This window comes from Xiphias gladius, chromosome 20 (genome assembly GCF_016859285.1).
Source record: "Xiphias gladius isolate SHS-SW01 ecotype Sanya breed wild chromosome 20, ASM1685928v1, whole genome shotgun sequence".
In the NCBI taxonomy this organism is placed as follows: Eukaryota; Metazoa; Chordata; class Actinopteri; order Istiophoriformes; family Xiphiidae; genus Xiphias; species Xiphias gladius.
In genome coordinates, this window is record NC_053419.1 from 11,321,146 (window position 1) to 11,347,302 (window position 26,157).

At 41.8% G+C, this 26,157-nt stretch overlaps 2 protein-coding genes across 4 annotated transcripts in view; both read left to right on the forward strand.

The window, feature by feature from the left end:
• Nucleotides 1-12,001, forward strand: part of exd3 (exonuclease 3'-5' domain containing 3) — a 41,587-nt gene extending 29,586 nt beyond the window's left edge. The window contains exons 20-22 of one of the 3 annotated variants that reach the window (XM_040156730.1): nt 11,328-11,394; nt 11,632-11,743; nt 11,943-12,001. In XM_040156730.1, coding sequence (XP_040012664.1) covers nt 11,328-11,394; nt 11,632-11,743; nt 11,943-11,958 — 195 coding nt within the window. In that variant the 3' untranslated portion in view covers nt 11,959-12,001. Of the gene's footprint in view, nt 1-1,997; nt 2,184-9,871; nt 10,200-11,327; nt 11,395-11,631; nt 11,744-11,942 lie in introns of those variants that run through there. The other 2 variants (XM_040156729.1, XM_040156731.1) reach the window with 2 other exon arrangements.
• A 7,529-nt stretch (nt 12,002-19,530) lies between these two features.
• Nucleotides 19,531-21,335, forward strand: nrarpa (NOTCH regulated ankyrin repeat protein a). Its single transcript, XM_040156735.1, has 2 exons — nt 19,531-19,632; nt 19,855-21,335. Exon 2 carries the CDS (start codon nt 20,359-20,361, stop codon nt 20,695-20,697), a length of 339 nt encoding a protein of 112 aa, XP_040012669.1. The 5' UTR covers nt 19,531-19,632; nt 19,855-20,358; the 3' UTR covers nt 20,698-21,335.
• Nucleotides 21,336-26,157: the final 4,822 nt, after the last annotated feature.

Sequence of the window (26,157 nt, forward strand, 5' to 3'; positions counted from 1 at the left end):
TTGGTCATTTGTGGTCCCAATAAAATCACATCTTAACACCGCTTGCTATCCATTGTTCTGAGCTGAACATTAGCTTTTTGGGTGTGCACTAGGGTTGTCACTATACCAGTACCTATACCATTTGAAATTCCACAATTTTTGATTTGATACCACGGAGGGCAAGCGCGCGCATGGACCTCCTACACATACATGCGCGCACACACGCGCGCATACACACAACTCCATATAGTTAGTGTGCAAGCAGTAGTTTCAATTGACTAAAGTGATGAAAGACAAATAGTGTGAAAATATATTTTAAGACTGAACGGTAATGACGGTAGCCTACTATTGTTATGAGCTGTTACTACGTTAGCCTAAACAAGATATTGTTAGCCATTGTTGTAGCATTGCAACAACACATGCCATCCGTTGCAAACAAGAACATTTCAGGATATGAACATTTTGACGACATGTTGTTAATATAAAGTTAACAATTGGAACTCACTCACCCTGAATTCTGTGTACAGATCCGGATGCCTGTCTTTGAGGTGCTTAGATAAGTTTGAGGTGTTTCCTCCTTTTGTTCAAAAATGCTCTGTGATACCATTTGCATGCTGGCTTTCAGTTGTCTATAACTTGTCCCTGATGATCTGCCTCAATTGCAACAACTCGTGCCATGTTTTTTTTTTTTCATAAGTCGTGGCAGACCTGTTGCTGCACCCTCACTTGCCTTGCCATTTACGTGATGTTTTTATTGTTTACTGTGTTGGCCTTGCTTCTTTTTCCCTTTGCATTTGACATCAGGCTAGAACACTTATAGGTTTATTATGCTGCCCTCGTCAGTCCTGGAAGAATCACATCTCCACTACCTACATCTACGGTACCTTCTGTACCTATGGTACTGTAGCAAAACAAGTACTGTCACGTTTTTCAGAATTTTAGCATAGACTTGCTACCAAGGTATTGGTTCTCGTGTCATCCCTTGTGTGTACAGATGTATGTTTTCTCCTTGAACCCATTTAGTGATCAAATTTAAATGTTGTGGGTCTGGGGTGTGAGTTAATTGGAACAATTGTTTGTTTTGATCTAAAGACTTTAGCTCAATACGGTGTGTTTTTAAAAAAAAAAAAAAGTCAGTCTATGTAACAGCCAGACGGTATCTGCTAGACAATAATAACGGCTGGCCGATACAGTCCAAAAATGGATGCAGACAGTGGACGCACAAACAGTTCTGTGTATACTACATTGGTTGCCTGCATACACGGTCACAAATTTACATTACACGGACCCTCATTGCTACACGAATGCAGAATTTATAATTCGCACATAATACTGCTTGCGCTTTAATTGAAGATGATGCGATAAATGCCCACACAAAGGATAGAATTATCTCATTTATTCTGCCGATTTATCCATCTGATTGTACCAAAATGAGAGACCATATTTGTTTCACTGGGATCCTGTCTGAGTGCCATATTCCAGATGAATCTGGCCGGTTCTGTGTATGCTTCAAACTGCAGAATTTACCAGAATTTCTACCACATCCAGGGAAGTCAGGAAAAAAGAGAGAACAAAAGCAAAGGTGCGTGTTGAAATATGTGAGATCAGGGTGAAAAAACTTTGAGACTAACTAAAACTATAAAAACGCTCATAAATGGTGCTGGATAGTGAAGTACAAAGAACAGAATGAGGTTTGTCTTTCTAGGTTCACTGCTTGAACAATGAAATAAAATCACATGGGAAATCAAAAGTGTTTGAAACTGTGTGAGTCTCCACCACAGAAGATCTCGGGCATTTTTTGCTATCGTCTAATTTTGTGGCATTTTCTTAATCCTATTGTGACAGTCCACGAACCACTGCCATTTATTTGTTGCTAAGAAACTCCCACATCTAGTTATGCAAACCAGTGGACACGCAGGCCGGCATGTAAAATAATTTGGTGGCACCCAACCCGATGCCAACACCTTGTCTGTCTAGAGGCTATGTGGGAGAGTCACTTCCTCTCCTTTCTCTCAAAGCTCTTCAGGACAGAACAGACCTGACCAGCAGCAGCAGGAGCCACCATTGTCAATATTTACAGTCCTGGATGATTCACTCTGCATTACAATAACATTCCCTGCATGCCTGCGTGCCTCTACATCAGGAGGAGACGAGAAAAGAAGGAAAAATGAGAGAAGAGGTGAAGAGGGGGGCTTAAGGGTGAAATATGCGCCAGCAGCAATAAACGTTGAGCAGGAATCTGCCGATGGCTCTCCCATGACGGGACTGTCTGTTTGTCTGTGTGTATATGAATCTGTTTGTGTGTGTGTGTGTGTGTGTGTGTGTGTGTGTGTGTGTGTGTGTGTGTGTGTGTGTGTGTGTGTGTGTGTGTGTGTGTGTGTGTGTGTGTGTGTGTGTGTGTGTGTGTGTGTGTGTGTGTGTGTGTGTGTGTGTGTGTGTGTGTGTGTGTGTGTGTGTGTGTGTGTAGTTCAGGTTGACGGATTCAGCTGGAGTGGGTGGAATTTCTGTTTGGGCTGTGTGTGGGTGTAGTGACAGTTTGAGAACTGTTAGCGCATGTCGAGGAAAGCTGTAGATGTCGTAACATGGGGTTGAATGGGTGCAGTGAAGACATGGGAAAAATAGGCATATTTAGACCATTTTAGTAAGCATGTGTAGACGTCACACTGCAGAGACAAACTGGAGGAAAAACATTTGGAGCACCAGATCTGTCTCAAACTGACATATGTTAACTGACAGTTGTATCGATGCCCTATAGTTGAGAGAACCACTTGTCTTTGTTGCACTTATAGCAGAACCACAAAACCCACCATTTGTCTCCTCAACAATTGTGTTTTCCAAAAGAAAACAGGCAGAGTAAATCCCAGGGTTTCCCAAACCTTATGCAATTGAGCATTTGGAGTTTACTCTCAGTGGAAACTTGTTAATAGTTTGTGATAATAATCTAGAGTACTACTTTGTTTCATGTATAAAACTACAGAAAGGCATTATTTATGATTTCTCAAACAAGAGTGTGCTCAAGTTCTTTCAGTGTTTTTTTTTCCTTAGTATCTTTTGCAGAACTGGCTATAAGAATTTCCACCCTTCAGCATGTTAACAAAGTTAAACACTTCATTTTTTTGTGTTCAAAAAACTACACCGTCCATGAAAAATTTTCAGCACGGCAACACACATAATACATGATCCTCAGTTATTTTTCTCTAACTTATGATATCCACCAACATGTTTTTCTAATGTCATCTTTCCAATATCTTTTTAGCCGCAATGTCTGCTGTCTAAAAACATCTACCCATTCGGCTGTTTTATAAAAAATTTCTATTTCTGTCTAGATAAGTGGACTGAACTGCACAACATACTCTTGAGCAAGGTTATGTGATAAAGCTGGATTTTTAGTAATTTCCATCCCTACTACAAATGTCATTGTGATTTTGAATGAGGTTTTCTTACTTTTGGAACAGAATGTCGAAGTTCTAGTTTCACTTTGGCTCTTCATTACCATACAATAATGAGAGAAGCTATTCGGCTAGGATCCTGAAAAAGATCCATAGCAAGTTTTTAAGGGATTAGGGCTTATTATTATTTGATTATAACATTATTATATTGATTATTTTTATCATTGGTTAATCTGCCATGTACTTTCTCATTTAATCAATTAATCATTTTAATTTTTTTCAAATTGTTAAAAAAAAAATTATTCCCAACATAAATTCCTATAGCTAAAGATGATGTCTAAACATTATTTTTTACAACCAACAGCCCAAAATCCAAAGATATTCATTTTAGGCTCCTAAAAGACAAAGAAAAATAGCTAATCTTCCCCATAGAGGAGTAACTGTTCATCTAAGAAATGTTTGGAATTTTTACATGATAAATGACAGAAATGATTAATCGTTTGTTAAAATTCTTGCAGATTAATTAATTATCTGTCAATCAGCTCATCAATTATTGGACCAGTTGTTTCGCCTTTGACTGATTTGCTCCTCATACACCAGCCACTGGTAGTTCTTAGCCATCATGTGTAGAGGCTGAACTTCTGAACACAGAACACCTTTTGGTTGTGATAACCCGACACTGACATGGGAATTAACTAATATTACAGTTGGAAAAACACTGTAGGGCAGGAGTTGAATGTCATGTGCCACCCATCACATTGTCCCTAAAACTTGTTTAGTCTGGTTGTTTTAATTTTGACCCATAAAAAAGCAACATATCAATAGAGGCTGGCTGGCGGTTTAATCCAGCTATTTATGTTTTTGTGATGAGCTGTTCTTCAAAACCCATTGCCCACTGAACAGCATTGTCAACGAACCTTTTCAGCACGTTGTTTTCCTGAGCTGTTTGGCTTAGACTGCCCCCAGCTATCCGGCGTCTGAAGAGTGAGAGAAAAAACGAGTACTTGGAGATGGAAAGAAAGAAAGAGGTTAGAGGTGAGAGACAACCAGAGAGAAGGAGAGAGGGAGATTGAAGGGAACACTGGAAGGGGTAGATGGAGCTTCAAGCAAGACATAGAACAAGAGAGAAGACATAGGTTCAACTGGAGAAAGGAAAAGATAGAGGTTGAGGTTGAAGGTTGAGTGGGTAAAAAACGGAATGAACTGACCGTGCCAAGCCAAAGGAAAGCATTAGTGCTATTTGTGCGACGGATAAACTGTTATCTGCTAGACTTGAGACCATTATCTTCTTCATTACCCCTTTTAGTGAGCTCCCAAGTAAAGGGACTAAGGGAGCAAAGGAGGGAGGGAAGAAAAGGCAGAAATGCTGCGAACAAATGGAGGGTGAGAAAATGGTCGAAAGTGGAAAACAAAGTTGACAAGACAGAGACAAAAAGAGCTTGAGCAAGAGTTAAAGAGAAGGAGGGAGAGCAAACAAGCAATGCATGAAATTGGAAAAGTTTCTCTACATATTCTGAGCGATAGCAATAAACAGTCATTGTGGTGCCTCATCTTGTGTCGCTCCTGATGATCTGTTACAACTCCTAAAATAACGAATTCACATTAAATCAATACATTTGCAATTCATGTAATGTTACTTACATACAGCATCATTATGCTGTGTATCAACTTTAACATCACTTAATGTAGTAAATAGAATATCATGTTAAATTTGGGGTTTTTAGTTGTCAAAAATAAACATTAATACACAAAAGTGTGCATGCAAAGATTTGTCTGTTAACTAAAAAAGGACAAATGTACAATGACTTTAATAAACATGAATAATGTAGCACCTTTTTTTTTTTAAATTAAAAAGTAAATGCACTAAAGGAAAGTATAACAATAAGCATGAAAGAATAAAGTGTCATCAAAAAAATATATAAAAGCCTTTGTAAGTTTAACTAATATAAATATTGTTTTCTTACACAGCATATATGCGCAAATTTAAACTCACTGAAAAGCTTCACTTTCAAAACCCAGCTGGATGATTTGTATCCACTGGATTGGAAAATCAGGAAGGGAAAAATATGACTTCTATAATTTGTTTTATGCAGGTGACATGAATGGGTGCAACAGGAGTCAGGGAATGGTGTGTGTGTGTGTGTGTGTGTGTGTGTGTGTGTGTGCGTGTGCGTGTGCGTGCGTGCACGAGTGAGTGAGTGGGTGAGTGGGTGAGTGAGAGAGACGGATCTGCATGTGAGTTTTTACATCTTCTGCATGCCTTCGCGGTATGTGCAAGTGCGTTTGTTTGTGTGTGAGTGAGGTGAGTCAGAGGAAGGTGTGTGTGATGTCAAGCCCAGACAGGCTCTGCTGTGGTCCAAGTTCAGGTTGCTGTCAGGTGGTAGTGGTTAGTTAACGGAGCTGGTAATTACCTCAGACTGCAGGGCTGAGACACTGGCCAGACACCCTCAGGATACTGTGGGAAAGTACATTTGTAGGTCAACTCAGTATTTCCCTTGTTGTCCTGCTGCAGCAGAAAACTGACCCCTACTCAAGGTGTGTAGGTACAGTATATACAGGAGGAATTTATTTTGAAAGCAATTTACCAAAATACTTAAAAAAACTGACAAAATGGGCTAATAAATTGCAACACATTGCACATGCAGTACAAGAGTAATAAAATGAGAGAGCTATAAAAAAGTTTTCCCCTGGCTCTAGAAGTGCTTGGTTCTTGTTTTGTTTGTTTGTTTGTTTGTTTTAACCAGCATTAATCATATTGTACTCCATAATCTGTTGACTTGATTTGTGTTTTCTGCTAAGACAAATCACTATTTTAAAATTGGACGTGTAACCTAATAATTAACCTAGTAACTGTATTTTCCAGTTGTTTTTTTTTTTTTTTTTGAGGAATCATTTCTCTGTGTCCATTACATTATACACTTTACTTACTACAATTTTAGGTAATCTTACTTTTTGAGTGAAGTCTGACAGCCCATCTGAATCAACTAAATAAGTTACCCGTGTACCCTCATCTTACAGCATTATCTTTTCTATAAGGGGAGAGCGGTTGCAATAAATTATCCGCCTTAATTAAGCCATATTTTAAAGTCTTATACCAACTGTGTGAGATAAATCTCCAGTCAAAAGTTTTACAGCACCCTGGGTTTTTATTGAAATTTAAGCAGTTCAAGTCCATTAAGAACCTTAAATGGTTAAACAGTAAGCAGTAAACTGCCCAAGGGGGGAAAAAAAAAAAGTTTTGCTCACCAAAAACTGAAAAATGATGGAAATCTGACAGAAAACCGGCCTTTTTCAGGGATTAAGAAATTGGTTAATTTGCGGCTTTCCTGCAGCAATGGAAGTAAATGATGCCTTGAAAGTTAATGCAAACAATTCCTAAAGTTGCCCCAACTTTTGTTGCTTACTTTAAAACCCCCTGTCTGTACAAAGGCAGTATTGGAACAAATTGTGGTACTACACCCTCTGATGCATTAATGGGACAATACTGTACTACAGGAAGTAGTACTGTATATTTCTGTCAGAATGGTGACAAAAAGGCAAATAACAATGGAAGACGGACAAGAAAAATGTTTCATTTCATTTCCATTGTAGCACAGCACGTCCATGTTCAGCTGGTTAATCAGTCAAAAATTTAGATTATATTCAGGGTTTTTTTTTTTATCTTTATTATTAATTTGTTCTGTGCTGTAGTTTCAGAGTACACTGAGACATTACTCTGTTTAAATTTCAGTAACAACTGGAAAAAATGGAAGTGTTCTAAAACTTTTGACCAGTAGTGTGTACTAAAAGTGATTAATTTTCCCATTTAGCTAGTATAAAGAGTGATGGAACACTTGCAGAGAGATTGGGATGATTTGTAATTTATTTATATCTTTCAGAAATTGTTTTATTAGTTAAGAGAAATAATGATTCAGTTAAAACCTTTGATTTTGTGACCTGCTCTCACCTCTTTGGTTACTGCTATGGCATTTCATACTGACGACTGGTATTCAAGCTTAATTTTCCACCCAAAGATAACAACTTGATTTAATGATTAACACTGAAATGATGTCAGCTTTTCCAGTGGGAGAGTGCTAAAAGAAGTAAGATGTTTCCAGTCTTCCCTCCTTCCTTCTGCCCAGCCAAAAAAATGAACTTCTTGCATTGCGTTTGCATCCGTCGGTGAAAATCATGTGCGAAATTGTGTCAAATCACCTACAATGAACATGGGCCGGTGTGGGAAAGCAGAGAAAAAAAGTAGTTGCTTTCAGCCTGTTAGCTTCTATGTTACTCATCATTTCTATGGTAGTACGAGGCTGCTTTTTCCAGTTCAGCATGCCATCCCTCATACAATGGACCTACATCATTTCACAGTGGCAACAAAAATTTTACATCTGCTCATCAGAATGAAAGGGAATCAAAGATGGCAGAACGTCCCAGGCATGGGATGGTGGGAGCAAACAATGAACCTCTGGTGTTGTATGTTTTATTTTTCTCTCCTTGGAAGGGATACTGTAGTTTTTAGAAAAAATCTGTTCTTTTCTTATATGCTGTGTATATGTTTTAGACCACAGCAACCTTGGACAGTGGGGAAAAAGTATATTTAACCTTTACTTGAACTTGATATACACATTGAGAAGGAAGAGACAACATGTTCAAACGGAAACGATGATGTGTTTCTTGCTCCCCAATTACTCCACTTTTCTCCGGTTCCCACGCTGCCCCTTACCTGACTTACCACAATTTGAATCAAATCACCAGTGCCCAATTGGCTGCTCTAACCATGTGACCTGTGTCGGCCCGAAAAGCACCGCCTTTTGAGATTGGTCTAGAATTTTCCCATGGGAGCTGCCTACAGAGCCAATGCCCTGTGAGAGAGTGAGTGTGTGTGTGTGTGTGTGTGTGTGTGTGTGTGTGTGTGTGTGTGTGTGTGTGTGTGTGTGTGTGTGTGTGTGTGTGTGTGTGTGTGTGTGTGTGCGTGTGTGTGTGTGTGTGTGCGTGTGTGTGCGTGTGTGTGTTTGAGCACATTAGGGAAAAATCTCTCACCCCCCTCCTCCCTCTCTTTCCTACCTCCTCTCCACTATCCCCCTTTCTCTCCTCTTTTTTCCACCACCTCCCATCCTTTGAAACACAGTATCACACTTTAGATACCCTTTGTTGTCACGGCAAGGAGCATTCTTTCTCTGGCACGGCCACACGGAGTGTGAGAATGCAGGAGGTTCCCCAGAAAAACACAGAAAGAACAAAGGACAGACAGAGCAACAAAAGCCACCAATGTAGCAACTGCCTAAAACTTAATGTAGGGTTAAATAAGAATAAAAATAATGTGTTTTGATGGCATTTTGATCTCAAGGCTCTTCTGGGGCCTTACATTGCAAGGAGAAGCCTGGTGAGAACACCGACTTAAAACCATTATTGAAATATAATTTGGCATGTTCAGTGCAATAGGGAAGAGCTTATGTGTCGCAGTTAGAGGAGACATGCACCCGAAGGACACGTGTTTAACCCAGAATTAATAACATGGTACTATTGACCGATTGTAGGCATTAGTTCTATAAAGATTTCAAAAAGTGCAGCTGACCGACCTGCTCGGATAACGGTGACTGAAGCCACATGCTGTGCTTTTTGATGGTCCTAAACATGATATTTTGCCTGTGCAAACACACCACATTTGAACTGGTTTGACAGTACTTTCAGTCTAATGCTTACCGTGTTGCTAGATGTGCAGGACTTGCAGAGAGGGCACCTATATACCTTCATGATTCGTATGCTCTGCGTGACAACTGTGTGCATGAAATCTCTAGTACTTAGGTGGTTCTGTGGAAAAATCATGTCGTCGTGTCCAGCAGCAAGCCAAAAACAGAGAAAAATTTTATCAAAAATCATCCAGTCCGACCCAGTTTCCAGTCTTACATGGAGGCACAGAGCTACCATCTGTATTCATTCAAATATAATTAATTCCTCGCCACTTTGAACAAGCTCATTTCGTCAAGTCAATTTCCATGAGAACCATTAATGCACTTAAAGCAATGCATGTCCACAGATATGTTTTATCCTTAAATCTGTTAATGTCGTTATGATCTGTGTTATATCACTGAGACATTTGTCGTACTTTAATTTCTACCTTTATGTAATTTCACTTTCTTTGTCTAATAGATCTCTGCGGGATCTTTGTATTTGTAACTCGTGTTTTGATTAATTACAGAATTATTTCCATCTAGGTTGCGTGTGTGTGAGGTGGTGTGCGTGTGTGCCTGCCCGTCCGTGGCTTAGCCTTGAGAGTTCAGAGCAGGTTCTGGCTTGCTCAACTCTGGGAAACTTTGAGCTGAGCAAATAGCTGGGTCTGTTTTCCTGGCTGCCGCCACGCTCATATGTGTGAGCCATGTGTATGTGCTCTAAGCATTTGTATGCATGTGGTTTATGCGCACTGTAGTGTAACCTGTGTGAATTGTAAAGTGTTTTGTCTGTGCGGTAAGTGTGTGTGTGTGTGTGTGTGTGTGTGTGTGTGTGTGTGTGTGTTTAAGGCAGACTACAATACAGAATGTACTGAGGGAAAGATGAGCTTCATTCCCACAGACAAGACAGAAGATGACACCTCTTCTATTCCCACACCTCCAGCGTCTAGCTGCTTTCTCCCGTCCCAACCTCACTTACCGCAGAGGCAAACATCGCTCTGCACATGCACACAGAGGAGAGGACATAATTTTGCATTGGCTGCTTGTATGCTACTGATTTGCAATCTTCATTAAACTTTTCCCGGGTAAAGAGAGACAAACTGGTTTTAAGTGAGCGTGAAGCTTTTATGAGGTCTGAGAGCCTGGTTTGATTTACAGCCCACCTCTAAGTGGAATGCTGTTTGCTGGGTGGAGCTCAGGTGTGTTGACAAGGCTTTTAGCACTGACATGCTGTCAGGATGGCTTACAGACGAGTGTGTGTGTGCGTGTTAGGGGCCGGCAAGCAAGAGGTCACTAATGTCCCACCAGGGAGACCTTTACCATGGAGAAGGATAGGACGGCATGGACATGTGAACGTTACTGAGGCGTAAATGCTGTCTCTACACACACACACACACACACGCACACGCACACTCGCACACACACACACTCGCACACCGTTCTGCTCTTTCTCTAACACTTAGGGCCTTTCACACCAAAGCAACAAACGGAAAAATGTCTGTTTGCCATCGGTGTGAATGGGTCAACACAAGTTATAAGACTCTGTGACTCTGCTTTAGACCAGGTTTTAACATAAGTCTGACACATTTTGACTTGAACGATGACCTCTGCTCACTGCAATTACCACAGCGTTATTAAAGTAAAGTAGTTTCATGGACATTGCTGTTACATCACATTGCGAGTTAAAAAAGTTAATAGGTGCATGGGAGGAACCAGTGAATGCGAAGTGATCGCATTAAATATACCTTAATCTACACAGTTTCACTTACATCAAGGTGACACACTCCTTAAGTTGATGTCCAGTTTATGTCTTGTTCATCTGTTGATTATCATACATTTTTAATTAACAATATTTTAGTCAACATTAAGTAATTTAAATCATGAAACCAGTTATCACTATATTTAGTGAAATGTGCCAAAAGAATGCTCACGTAGCTTTTTGTACATTTTACAATGAGTATTGATAACTGCCTTTATAACAACTTAGTTTCACATGCTATCTCCACCTTATGAAATAAAGGTTCTTACCGATCATAAAAATGTTTGGTTGTAGGACCTTGGCTCTACTGGCTCTATTTATTACGTTATCTTTACAGTGGAAATAGTTCTTGGTCATGATAGAAAACGTGGCACAGCTTTAAAGTAATGTGTTGGTTTTTTCCCTATCAGAACGTGAATCTGCACATGTCCCAGTAGTAAGTTACAAACCAAGTAACTACATTATGGGAAAAACTCCTGCAGACCAAGGTCTTGAAAACATTTCTTTTAACCCTGCCTTAACGACTATTGTCATGTGTCTGTCCAGGCGTGTAACAGTGATCAGTATGTGGCAGTGCCCAGAGAGGACATGGTCAGGATGCTTAAACAGAAAGGTCAGTCAAACACCTCTGCCTACATGGAAACGCACTCAGTAGTATGGGAAAGGGTTTATTTTTACTGGACTCCTTATGGTACTGAATAGCATACACGAGGACGTGTCTGCATGCCATTAATCCTGCTGCTCACATGTCTGTAACGCTTCCGTCAAAGTAGTTTTGACCACACTATGGCCAATCTCACCTAATTTTGACTTTTTAAGAAGTCATAAAATTGTTATGTTTTGCCTGTAGGATTTCTGCAGGACCAGGACAACACTGACCACACACAACAGAGGTCCCATCAACAGGAAGAGGAGAAGGTTGGTGACATCTCGACCCCCAGCGCGACCCCTGAATTCCCCAGGTATGCCCTTCAGTGTCGCTGGGCCCCCCTTTCAGGGCTGGACCCCGACACCCTGACCTTTCCCGGGGGGGCGCCCATACAGCTCCACGCGGTGCCCCCTGCCATCCTGCCGAGGATACCGCTCTTCTATGTCTGCACCAGATGTGGCAAGGTGTTCTGGGAAGGCTCTCACTTTGGCCGTGTCCTCTCCATGTTTCAGGAGGTCTTACACATAACAGACGAGGACACTGAATCAGCTGCAGTGCCCGTTACAAAGCCGAACTGTAAGCCGAACTGACTGATGTAGAGCTCCCACAGTTGACCTGAAAAAAAAAACAAAAAAAACAAAACATCCAGAATAATATATCACACATACACTACCCAGCTGTCATGAAATCCAATTAAATGGCCTCATACATAACAGTAGTTCTGTTTTTCCCTTTTCTAATTGACTTGATAAAATAATAAAAGAGGCATAACAAATATAAATTTAGGCAACTTCAGATTTGTATCACTTGAAATAACAAATTATCTGGGTAAAAATTAGGTGAGTTAATAAGTTTTTTTACACCTGAATCAACGGACTGACTTCAGAAGTCGGACCTCCTGTTGCCCGTCTGGTATTAAAACTTGACAGTCATACCAAAAGAAAACAAAGGTAAATGTGGCGATTATGGACGCTTTATTGTCACATCCCAGACCCAGTCATCCCAGACTTCTTTTCCAATGTATATATTTTCAACGGTTTTAAATCGGTTGTGTTTATAAGAGTTTAAAACTCCTTTTAATTTCAGTGAACCAAAGACGGGTCATACTCGCGTTTTGACTTGGTAATTTTTGTTGCTGATTGTATTCATCGTTATAGCCTGACACATTTATGGTGATTTAGGGTTTGGATCACGTTGAGATAATTTGAGTTGTTATATCTTCAAACTATAAAGCACATTAAGTATGTACAGTTTATGCATTCATGGTAAGTTTTTTCCATTCAACAATTTCTGTTATATCCTATTTGGTGACAACTTTTTTTATTGTTTTGACTTAAAAGCTACAGTTAAACGATGAAAGGACTCGGTTCCTCCATGTTTTTAGCAGTCTATTACTGTATACTTTCACTCTCTGTGATTACATGTGTAGACATTTTAATTATTTCAGTGGAAGCTGAATATGTGTTAATAAACAGAGTTTTCATTTCATTTATTAATCTGTGATAAATCATAATTGTTGGCAGGTTTTTTTATTTTTTGATGCTGTTCAGAATTCACAGAGCAGATGGTAAAGGACCGAGAGTGGACGGATTGATGAGATCATTTAAGCTTCACTGATGTCTGTCAGGTGTAACACTAACGTGGGGGTTTCCTGCCCCAAGGCTCCAGAGCAGACGGGTCACAGAGTAACCCAACACATACACCGCCTGAATCCCTTCATATTTTCTCATACCTTCCTTCCTAACCCTCCTCTCTTCTGTTCACAAATCCCACATTGGATTTGTGTAATCGCAGAAAATGGGATTGCCCAAAAGGGTTTTAAGACATCTTACGTGGAAAATTCTGGTGCTTTCTGGACAGAGTATGCATTTTGTTGAGTATACAGTGGAAGGCTTAGTTTGAATCCTTTTACACTCATAAAAGATAAGGAGCCCTAACCAAAGCCAGATGTGATCGCCTAACTTGCATCAAAAAAGCCAAAGACGGGTCATACTGTGATTCACTGAGGTAAAAGTTTTTTCAGTGACTGTGTTTGAATCACCGTGGCTACCGTAGGAAGTCAGACAGTTGAATCTCAGGATGATTCACTGACACTAGACAATGAAAACACTCTTTAGACTAATCTTTATGCTTTTTTTAAAAACATTAGATAACTTTTAGGGAGAGTTTCTGACTAAAAAAAGAAGAAAAAAAAGTTACCACATTGAGGCTGCAGATGTTTAGTGTTTAAGCCACATTACCAGCTGCATAACCTTAAGGGCATTGCAAAAAGTAGGCGTATGGCTTTTTGTTGAAGCATGTAATGCTACACCAGCCATAATGCAGTTATCTGTAAGGACATAAGTATCGTCACTTCTGAAGAATAACTTTACAAAAGTGGGCGTCTGTTGCCGTGAATGTGAAGTTCACTGTTCATTGTGAGTGCTGGGTGAGCCGTTGTACTCTGGATGTGAACCTGCTGCTCCTCTGCCCTGGGTAAATCTAACATCTATAGGCTGTCACTCCAACCAGAAGCTGGCTCGGACAAGGAAGATCATGCGGATTACTTCTGTCTCAGACATGACTTACATGTTCTCAAGCAGAGCATCCTGTGGAGATAGGATATGTTTGTTAATAATTCTTTAAACTTTCAGATGTTTTAATTTAAGATATTTAGGATAATCCCGCTGTAAAAGGTTTGTGAAATGTTCATTTACCAGGGATTTCAGACTACTGGTACGGCTTCCTAGTAATGCCATATTCTGGTAATACAACCTCTGTAAAGGTTTATATGTTATGTGAAAAACGGGAGATGCAGGACATCTCCCGCTTTTCACCACACTGTGGTCATTCTGAGATATTAAGTAGCTAAAAAAGACGAGGCACATGTCACGCTGGGGCAGGACAGACAGCAGCGGAGGGCATTTTCCACGACAGACACCCTAAAGCTTGTTTTTATTAATGGTTACAACTCATTAGTATCAATGATTTGTAAACCAATAAGACCAAAGTGTGCCTATTGAAAAGTGACCCCCAGAGTATTATTGGAATAGCCAATCAGTTGGTGTTTCTAGTGTAGAAACACAAAGTAACACCTTGTTTGTACAGTTTTCTGTTTCATGAATTCTGTCGTTTATTACTCATTCATTCAGGCATTTCTGTTAGGAAAACACATTTTCAAACTTTGTATTAAATGGGCTCAAATGAGATTTTCAGGTGTGAAGAAAAGGATAATGAAAAACTGGATGCATGACTGCTCTTGCCGGCAGAAAATGGCTGTTGAGATCAAGCTGCCTAATTCTTAATCTGCGGGGGGGAAAAAAATCTTTTCATCCACAAAATGAGGGTTGAACAAGACGCCTACGTTTGTAGTTTCTCTCTAATAATGTAGCTGAATATATCATGACCCTTTTTTGCTCACACATACGTCCAGGAGTACAAAGAAATTTTGGCATGTTGCCATGCGTTTTTTTTCTTTTTTAGGGAGACTGTATAATAACTACAATAACATTAAGTTACCCTGAAGTATTTTTATTGCTATGAATGAAGTCGACACCCAAGCTCCCAAATAAGCCCCTCTCTGTGCGCCCTGTCCCGTCCTTGTCCGGGTGGTCGCAGCCCCTGCCTCTGTGCAGAGTGCGAGCTTTCTGCTGCAGCACCGTGTTATTTGATCCTTGCTCTTTCTTTGCTGGGAAGAAAAGCTCGCCTCTTTCCCACGCTCTGAGGACACGTGGTGGCCGGAATGAATCGGATTCAGAAGCCCCTCCCTCCTGGTAAAACGTCACCCCTCTCTCTCTCTCTCTCTCTCTCTCTTACACACACACACACACACACACAGAGTTCGGTTCAACATGCTTTTTGGCATGAGTGTTTAAGAACAATATTGCCAAAACGTCATGATGAGAAATCGACATATTTAAATGACAGTTGCACATTTATTTTCCCCCCTCTTTGTGAGTTTTCCTTTCCGGACTCTCCTCCTCAGCTACATGCGTGCACACAACATCCCGGGACGGGACGGGACGGCAGGCTCCTCCTGTCTTGTCTGGCCCCGGCTGCCCCGGGTCTAGGCGCCAAAACTCGGCCCTGCGCACCGAGATGCCTCGGATCTTTCCTGCGCTCCGTTTACAACGCAGCAACATCGCACGTCACACACGACTCTGGGTTCTTTCTCTGTCGCTGGGGAAAAAATAAAAAAGGAAACACGTCTTGTTTATCAACACACTGCAATAGAACAGAGATATAGCTGCACAAATAGAACCAGAATAGATTTTTTAGCCTATTATCTCTGCGTGACCACTTTCCATTTGGGAGTTTGAGGAGAGTTGGCGCAGCCTCCTCGCCCAGGTCACCCTTCAGGCTGACTTCACACAGCTATCCACACTCAACGATAGCCAACAGATTTCTGAATATCGATAATTGCAAGATAATGTGATTCGCGTGCGCAATTTACGCACGCATGGAATTTACGCACGCAGTCGTTTTAAATGGATCTTTAGCCTTTTTCTGTTTCTCTCAGACATTTCTTCACACGCGTAGTGTGCGTGATACTAGTTGGGCCTGTGTAGCAAAGAGAAATTCAGAGATTGTTAAAAACCAAACACACAAAAAGCGATCGACGTATTTTATCTCTGCTTGAACAAGTATACCTACACAACACTCTCAACGGTTGCATCTGGTTTGGGCTGCTTCCCAGACAAACATTACCAAACACTCAGGAGCAAAGTGGTGGTGTTGGTGGTGGAGAGGGGAGGGTGGGGGGCAGAGGAGCGCAAATGCCACAGAGTTTGGGGGAGAAACTCATCCATTAGTAGAAACTTTTGGCTCCTGCGGTCTGTGCAAATGTTTTCCAAGTGTCCAGACGCACTGCAGCCAACACGCTGATAGCGGACAGATGTTCCTAATTTTCCAGAAGATGTTCTGTACCGTTCAGTAACCCAAAGAAAAAAAATTATGTACATTAAAAACACGATAAAAACTGATACTGTCCCTAAAAATACCATTGAAATCTGAAAGTAACCATAACCCATAACCTGTGTACATTTATATGCTGTGAGAGTTTTGAACTACAACCTCTACTATGCCCATACAGGCCAATGCTGTGTCATATGAAGTCCATAGAGAGGAACACACATCTGTTACTGTGGCCTACGTAAGAAGGTCTAAGTTGGGTATTCACCACATTTCTATGAATGACTCAGAGCCGCAGTCTTTGTTTTGGAACATTTGCAGCTGTGGGCCACTTGTTGCAGAGGAACAAACAAAAAATAGGCAGACACACAAACAGTCACCTGCAGATGCACCTAAATTTATTCAAAACAAATGAATCACAGTCCCCGACACAAACTGCCTGGCCTATTATCCATCCTTTTATTTTCACTTGAGCAGGCCCTTAAGTCAGAGATACAAATTTCAACAAAATCTATGACAAACATGTAAGATTATATGGTGGCCAGAGCGGATCCTCACTTCTGGTTGGCTGTCAGGTTAAATGGCATTGTAGGCTATACTGGGATCCCTTTAACCGTAGCTCAGGCCAAAGGTTAAACCCTGGTTCTAGATGTGTCTAAAATTATGTAAACTTGCAGATGACCATATCCACAATACAGTCACATTACCAGGTCACTTGCCTCCTGAAACCATCCTCACCAAAGACTAAAGTCAAGTCGGCTTTATTTAGCCCCAAATCACGAATTTTCTTTGCAGACTTGGCACTACACAGCACCCTCTATCCACAAACTGATTACAGACAAAACTTTTAAAAAGCGGTCAATGTCCAAGGCTCCGAGGCGTCCTGTTACAGAAAGCAATGGACCCAAACGATCCAGTTTGATTCACTATATGATGGCTTAGACCTTTAACAACAAAAAACAAAAAAACACGGATCGATTTGGTTGGTAACTGAGTGTTGAGCTGCTCTGACAGAAAAATAATGGACGAGGTGGAGGTGCCATGGGGAGCCATTTCTGCATTTTCTGCACTCTGTTTTTATACCGTGACTTTTTGGAGTGTTTTGTCACACTTATTCCACGACCGCCAAAAAAAAAGTGAAGACAAGGGCACACTGTGTATCACATCATTTTCTGAAGCTTGTTTGTAGTTGCTTAACCCGTGATTGGGTTCCTTTCTGTGGTAGCATAACTTGGTGCTCTGGTTCACAGACCAACTTGTGCATTGACTTAGAGCCGTGGTAAAATTTCAATTTTCAGATGCCACGGTTTGTGACTTTAATATACGCCCACCAGTCTGTCTAAAGCAAATATATAGAGGAATGGGCTAAATCAACCTGACTCTAAAATATTGCCAGAGTCACGCTTTCAGTCATATTTTTCCGGCGTTTCTTTAGATTAAATCAAGTTGGCTGTGACCTTCGTATGTGAGATCGCTGTTAACCGTCTCTCCCACACGGACTCGTGGGCCGGCGCACAGTCGCAGACTCTTGCAGGCAGATGCAGCCTCAGACGAGCGCCAAATGTACGTTTCAGCGTGTGTGCGTGTGTGTGTGGGGGGGGCATCAGAACCGAGAACGGTTTATAAAGTCTTGCACAGACGAGATGTACAACGGGCCGCCGACCGGAGCAAACGGCCCGAGGGAGGACGAGATGTACCTGGTGTGGTTTCCGCATGTATTCCACCCTCTTTCTCTCCATCTGTCCATCTCTGTCACTTTCACATGCATTCTTTCCGTGTAGCTTTGTTTCCATCTATCTGTATTTATCACCACCTCTCTCTCTCTCTCTCTCTCTCTCTCTCTCTCTCACACACACACACACACGCACACACGCACGGGCGCCCAGTTCCCACGGTGGCGGGGGCAGCTGAGCGGTGTGTCAGTCTGCGCACAGCGTCACCTCTTTTCACTTGCAAAGAGGAAGTAGCGCAGGGCTTTTGTTATTTGAAGTCCCACCGTCTAGTCATTTAGAAACAACTGGAATATATCCGCAGTTTATGATTTAAACAGCCAGCTATTCTCTCCTCCTCAGAGGTGTTTTAAACGGAGCGGCTTAAAGCCGAGAGACCCCCGGCCCGGTTTTGTTTTACCCTTTGGTTGAGCGGAGACTGCTGCTGTTCCTTACCAAGCACACTGGCTCTCTGGGGGTTTTAGATGCGTTCACACCTGAGCCTGGAGCCCCTGCCCTCCCGAGGACAGCACTGTTTTGACTGCAAACGCCCCAGTGGCCCGTGGATTTTAAAAAGATAGCTTCCATACGTCTTCATTTTAGTTCTCCATTTGTGCACACTTAAACTGGGGCGTTCGCTGGTAGTCAGCCCGCTGTCCGCAGAGAAAGTTGGGGCAACTTAAAGCTCCAGCAGCGGCACATAGGTGTAGCTGTAAAACGCACCCTCCCGTGGATAATGTGTCATAGTGTGTCACATGAAAGGGTGTTAATGAGTCCAGGTGTTTTTTGTTTCCTACTAAAAAAAAGACAACTTGATTTAGACTAATATTATGTGTAGTCCACGAGCCAATGGTGAGACTATTTTTTGTGTGTGTGTCCTTTTAGGAAGTGAAATGCTACTGCTTTCCCTGACCTTTTCACCTGTTGTGAGAATTATAATAAAGGCGCATCCGCCAAAATGTCACGTTGCGTCAAATATGTCATTTTCAGAGGGTGAGATTTTTCGAATCAAGTTTCCATTTGCTTTATTTTGTCAGCAGCCTTTTCGCTCTGCACAAGTGAAATCCTCGCTGAGGCCAGTGAACATCTACATCCCTTTCACTGAGACCTGACTGACTTTTTGTTTCAAGTTCCTGTTGATGATAATCCGGAGGATGATCCTTTACAACGTGCCCGTTTGCTCAGCGGTTTACAGCTCTGGCAGCACAGTGCCTCTGGCTTTGAGTCCACTTCCTGGGGTCGGCTACAGGAGATCGGATATAGAGCTCACCATAATATTGCCGCGGGCGGCTTGTTTAATATTTCTGAGGCAACACCCCCCCCCCCCCCTTGACAGACCACACCCCCTCTCTGCAGATTCACAGGGGCCCTGGTCCCTCCCCCTAAACGAGCCGGCAGCCTATAACCTCCCCGGGTTTCCGCCCATTCCTCCACAGTTGATTCTTTGGGAAGGTATTGTCATGCAAATAAAGGACGCGTAAAATATTCCCCCAGAGCGCAGCGCAGGGCAGAGACTCACGCGGACCGCACGGAGGACACAGACCGGGGCCACACGGTGGATTTCTATCGTTTTCGTCGCTACGGACCCGTCCATCTGTCACAGGTAAGTCGCATATCAGCAGCGGATTACATTTCCAGACATGTTTAATGGCAAAAATCAAGCAGTATATGCGTGCGTAAACGTGTGCGCACGGAAGTCTCCTCTCTCGCTCATGGATGTGGCGGAATGTAGGCTCTCTCTCGCAGTCTGTAGGTGTGGAATCGGGATTCATGCGGACTTTCCTTGTCCTATTTTTTTTTTTTTTTTTTTTTTTGTCTTTCCCAGACAGCGACATATAGCCCAGGACGGGTAGCCAGGAAACAGGTCGGACCGTTTAAGGAAAACCTGCGGGGACCCGGCAACGAGGAGGCTGCCCTGTGGAGACTGTGGCCATACGTCCAACTTCCCCGAGTGAAGTCGGAGGTGTCTCTCTTCTCCATCCCCTGCGATAGGCTACCTGCTGCTGCTACAGAGGGGGAAACTACATCTAGAGGGACCTGGATCGTTTGAGAGCACCCTTTAATGTTTTAGGGGATTTTAGGATCTCTCAAATATTAACATTTTTGCACACCGAGTGTGTTATTTCCTCTCTCGTCCTTTTTGGGATATATACAGTGATCCTTTTTTTTTCTCTTTTAGTACTTTAAAGTGCCTTAATAACTGGCTCTAATCCAGTGTAACTGTGGCATTGTTACCAGGCAAGAGACGCCCAACAGGGAGAAGACTTTATTCTCAGCTTTAGAGCCCAGGCAGGATTACTGGTTCCCCTCCATCCAGCGAGCTGCAACCATGAGCCAGGCGGATGTGTCGACTTGCTCCGCGCCGCAGAGGGTTTTCCAGGAGGCGGTGAAGAAGGGCAACACCAAGGAGCTTCACTCGTTGTTGCAGAACATGACAAACTGCGAGTTCAACGTCAACTCCTTCGGGCCAGAAGGACAGACGGCCCTCCACCAGTCCGTTATCGACGGGAACCTGGAGCTGGTGAAACTGCTGGTGAAGTTTGGTGCAGATATCCGGCTGGCCAACAGGGAAGGGTGGAGCGCTTTACACATCGCCGCCTTCGGGGGCCACCAAGACATTGTGCTATACCTCATCACCAAGGCCAAGTACTCCTCTGGCGCCCGGTGATCTGTCTCTGCTGTCAGGTAAAATAAGAAAATAACAAGTAACAAAGCAACAGCAAAAAGTGGAAAATAAAACTGCAACAGACAGGAAAGCCAGGCTCTTTTAGAAGCAACAAGACAAACTGCCATCATCTACATAGTTGTGCCAAATTATATGAAAAGGAAATACAAAATAGGCCTGCACAATAATCTTCCCTCACTGTAAACCAAACGGGGCCCTCTCTGCACTCCCGAGCGAAGCACCGCATGGTCCATACACGGCGCTTCAACACGAATCTTTAACAAAAGAAACACCCTTTCGGTGAGTTTGTTGGTACTAAAGCTTTCCTCTTGAATGTGTATACTAGATCGTGTGGTCCACTATGAAAGAAGCCGGCCTCCGTGTATCACATGTGTGTGTTTGGACTCCAGAGTGCAGATGGCCCAGTTTTTTTTTTTGTTGTTTTTTGTTTTTTTTGTTTTAAATCCATGACCTCCCATCCTCAGTACAGTTTATTTATGGGGGGCGCAGATTTGACCTGTTGCTCTTCATTGTTCACTTGTAAAACCCTTTTTAAGTTATTTTTTTATATGAAACACGGCACTTGATGCTACATGGCTGCATGCTGGAATATCTGAAAGGGAAGACACATGAACAAGAGAAGAAGGGTTGCCCTCTGTTGGCCACCAGAGGTCTATTTTCTTTAATAAATTCATTCATTCTTTTTTTTCCTTTTTTTTTTTTTTTTTTTTTTTACTCAAAGAGCGGCATTATGGCTATCCAACACGCTTTTCAGATGTGTAATCATTATGTAACAACAACTGACTTCATCAATGTTGTGAAGTACTGTACACAATAGCTTTACGTTGTTTCTGTATTTTTGTTTTTTTTTAAGAAGGAGACAGTAGCTGAATGCGCTGTGCCTACTGCGAGCAGATCTTGCCATGCTGGCGTCCAACTTTTATCAGGCCAGTGCGACCACTTTTGCCAATGGTCATTGTGTTACTAAAAAAAAACAACCGCTGCTTTCGCTTTGTATCAAAAAAAAGTCACATTTGGAATCACTTTATAATCTCCTTTCAGTATTTTATTAACATCCTAGTCATCACTGTGAAAGCAGGCTGGGTTTTTCTTTTTTTTCTTTTTTTTCTTTTTATTTATGAAGGTACATTGAAAAGATGCATTTTTGAATATGTTGTGGTTCTTCTTTAAGAAAAAAAAATCTATGAGTGTAAGAATATCTGGGGTGACTCAAGCTGCTTCAACTCGTAGTATAAACTGTCCCGTGTGTGGAGGTAGACCTGCCACTCTCCTCACCCACCACCATCCCTGCACCCCCCCCCCACCCCCCCCCCCACCCCCGCCGCCCTCCTTGTTATGGCCTGTTGACCCTCAAGAGGACTTTCTCCCCCCTCCCATTAAAAGGACTTTGTTTGGTTGCCTTTTGCCAGCTACCTCGACTATAAAGTATTCTCCAGTTGTTCAGCTCTTTCACCACTCTGCCACGTTGTTTGGAGTCTGAAGAGATTCACAGTTTGTCTGTGATCACCCGCATGCCAGTATGTCTTTTTTTTTTTTTTCTTCTTCTTCTTCTTCTTTTTTTTCTTTTTTTTTTGCTCTGTAGCCTAACAGACAGATGGACTTCATTACAGGAGATGCAACGAACCCATCCCTGCATCCTCGGTCGGGACAGTTTATTTTACACTACAACCAAACCAATTCTGACAAGCAAAGCATGGTTCTGCCTTAACTGCGAGGGACTCTGTGGTTCTGTCACCGCCGTTGTTGCATGTCTTCACTATAAACCTCCACTTTGCTCCTCTCTCTCTCTCTCTGTCTGCCTCTGTCTTCATCAGCCTGTTTGTTCGTTTATTTTATTTTATTTTATTTTTTCAGTCATACAAAAATGGAATTGTATCGCATGACTTATAAATGCAGGGAGTTTTATTGCACAAAAAAAAAAAAAAAAAGAAGCGGAGCCTTGTGCGCCCCCAGTGTTTGTACGGGGTAACTGCAGGAGCCAAGGCGTTGGAATAGTAACTACTACTGAGCAGGACCCTAATACTGTTGGACGATGAAGACTCAAAGAGAAAAAAGAAAAAAAACAACAACAACACATGACTTTTGGTGGGTGTCACAGAAAAGGAAAAAAGAAAAAAAGAATTTGGTTCCATAAACTTGCCTGCTGCATTTTGAAAGTCATGGCACCCTAACATTTGTATCAATGCTGCTTGTATGTTTCTTTTTTTTGTGTGTGTGTTAATGTTGATGGGTTTAAAAAAAAATTAATTTTTTTTTTTAAAAGCCTACTGCTCAAATGGCCAACAGTTGTATAGAAGCTTCGCAGCAGCACTGGTTCACCCCATGAGAAGCTGCTGAGAGTGTGTGTGTGTGTGTGTTTGGTTTTGTTTTGTTTTTTAAATTGAAGTGTGTCTTCGTGCGTGTGTGTGTGCGTGCTTCTCATGAGGCCCCATGCCGCTGTGTTAAACGGTCATCCAGACTGAGAACTTCCCATTTTAAACCTGGAACAACCACAAGTAACTAAAGCGATAAATCCAATACATCAAGGTATAGATTGGTATCAGGCAACAAATGAAATATGCATCGCTTGTCTTAAACTTGATGTTTTTTTTTTGTTTTTTTTGTTTTTTTTTTTGAATATTGCACTGATGACTGTTGTTGAAAAGTTGGCTTTTATGTGTCAACATTTAATTTTTTTCTGAATAGAAAAAAAACAAACACAACAAAATACTATTGTATAAATATATGCTCCAGGTGATAATGTCCTAATGTGTGTGTTACTTTGTGAAAAAAAACATAACGTTTTTTTTTTAACAAAGATGCGTGTATCTCTGTGATTGGGTGTATGTATATATACATATGGATATATATATCAACGCTGATGATGATGATGATGATGATGATATTTTGGGGCACTTTCTTTTCTGAAGTGCTGTCTTCCTGTTTTTTTTGAAAGGGGAATAATACATTTGATGGTAAGATCATTGTAACATGATTAAAAATTGCACGGTTGTGTGGTTGTTTGGCTTACCAGGGTCATAACATTTATGACGTAAGGAGCCAGCCGCCGGATTGGTGTACATGAGTGAGATGATTTTTTAATAAAAATAAAAAAAGTGCTGACTTCTTTGGACCAAGTTGTGTTTCTGGTCTTGCTTCATTTCAAGCAAGGGGAAACAGCTGATTTTTCATGAGTGATGCAGATGTTCCATCATGTTTAATTTTTGATTTTTTTTTTTGTTTTGTTTTGTTTTTTGTTTGTATTCTTTTATTTTTGAACGTTTGTAACACTGTGATGATGACGTGATGTCACGTGGAGATGAGTGCTGTATTATTTTTGTACGTTTGTGTACAAGCCAGTAAAGAAATCATTAAACTCAAATTCACTGTGTATGTATACATTTCTTCCTCATCTCCCAAGCCAGAGCTACGTTTTCTGTGGCTCCGCGTCCCCCCTCCTCCCTCCTCCTGCGTTTTTCATAGAAAAGGTTGGTTTGGGAAACACACCCCCACCCTCCTCGCTCTCTTTTCCCTCCCCGTCTTCCAAGCCGGGCCCAACCCAGATCCCCATTCTCTCCTTTTGTCATTCATCTGGCATCATCCTTTCACTGCCGGGATAAAAGAGCCCAGTGCATTGTGGGTAGGCTCAGTTTAAAGAAGGGTCCCCTCCCCTGTGTGTGTTGTGGGAGAGCTGGTTTTATGTTACCCCCACACACTCAAAAACTTTCCAACACACACTCTTCTCTTGTGCTCCCTTTCTAACGATTAAAGCTGAAGCTTTGCACTACAATTCAGCTCTCTGCTAACAACCTGTTTTTGCCTCTTGTACTTTGCTTTTCCATACACTTGAGTATGTCCTGTACTCATTATTTATGCTCTTTTTCTCAAATTCTCTTTCTTTCTTCCATTTTTCTAATAAAGATTCACTAGTTCTCAATCAGCTGCCCAGGGCTCCACATCGCAAACTACTTTATTATGAGGGAACAAAACCTATTCCTACTTGTGATTTTTTTTTATGTTTATTTTTGTGATCTTTCTTGTAAAATATGTACTTTGAAGCCTCCTGGCCTGCTGTAATGATGCATGAAATGGCCCTGAAAATGTTGGTTAAACTGTTAACCACTCTCACTTCATTCGGAGCAGTCACGAGTCAGAAAAGGTTAAGAGGGAAAAAAAGACTGGAACACAGATTCATTTGCAGGCAAAAAGTTTAAGAAACACTGTGTGTGCACTCTGTGTGTGTGTGTGCGTACGTGTGTGCGCGCATTCTTTACTGACTCACAAAAGTTAATGTGATTTTTAAGTTAAGCCTGTAAATGAAGGTTTCCAATCATTTGGAGTTGAGCTTTGGTTTATCTCTTTTTCACTGCACTTGTCTCAGCACCTGTTTGCAATGAAGCCCTTTATTGAGTCATGTGCTGAGCTGCAACTGATATTGCACAGGTCATGGGAAAAGTGACACGACAATATGTCTTTCTACATGTCAGGCCCATTCGTGTTGCAACATTTACTGGGTGTCAACCTGCAGTTAACGGCAAATGTTTGAGTAAAAAAGGATTGCAAATGTGATGGGAAAAGCTTAACGACTGTGGTTTGAGAGTTTTCATTTCAACACGATCTTGAATTCAAATGCCGAGTGAAAATAAGGAGTAGCAGCAGTGTACATCTGGTTTTCCCTGACAAGTAAAAGTTCGAGCTATTGTTAGAGCAGCTGTTAAACTTGCTCTCTGAGCTGCAGCTGAACCATCTATGACCTCAAATGTTCTGCACTGACCACATCAAGTGCACGGAGCTGATGTATTTCTTTGTCAGATACTAACTCAACACCAGGAAAGTTAGCTCCTCTAAATACCGGCCCCTCTGTGTTTTGATACCGTGGCAGGCCGAACGGGCTATCTGGCTTGCTGCTCGCTTGTCCTTTCCTCCCTCCCTCCCTCCCAGTCTCTCACTTCTGCAGGATGTTTTTGTTGAGCTGGGTTCCCATTGTTCACACACTGAGTTGGCAGGCCTCCCAGGGTTGCTGCTGGCTGCTAGGCCCCCTAATAGGTTCTTCATGTGCCTTGGCTCTCCTTGCTCGTCTTGGTCTGGCCTTTGCATGGAGCAGCCTGCTTTCGCGAGCCAGACAACACAAGGCATTTTGGGAGGAATTTTGCAGAGAAGACAGAAAAATCAGCTGAAAAATTGTTTGGGGAATTGTATCAAGTCCAGAAAACTTAGGAGAGCAGCATCAAAATCACTGTATTAAAAAAGTGAACAGCCCGAATTGGCAAATATATCCGGTTACAGTCCTGTGTATGTGTATGTATTGTCTATTTTTGTATTTTGCAGATACATAGGGTTAAATATTGTTGGTGCATCAATGTTAAAGCAGCTGCAATAAAGAGCATCTGTGTGATTATATTTTATGATATCTGTGTTCAAAAAGACCATTGTTCGGTGGCTCATAAAATATTCATATCCATG

Excerpts from the sequence above, each read along its gene's own strand:
- nrarpa (XM_040156735.1), top strand. The coding sequence starts at position 20,359 with ATGAGCCAGGCGGATGTGTCGACTTGCTCCGCGCCGCAGAGGGTTTTC.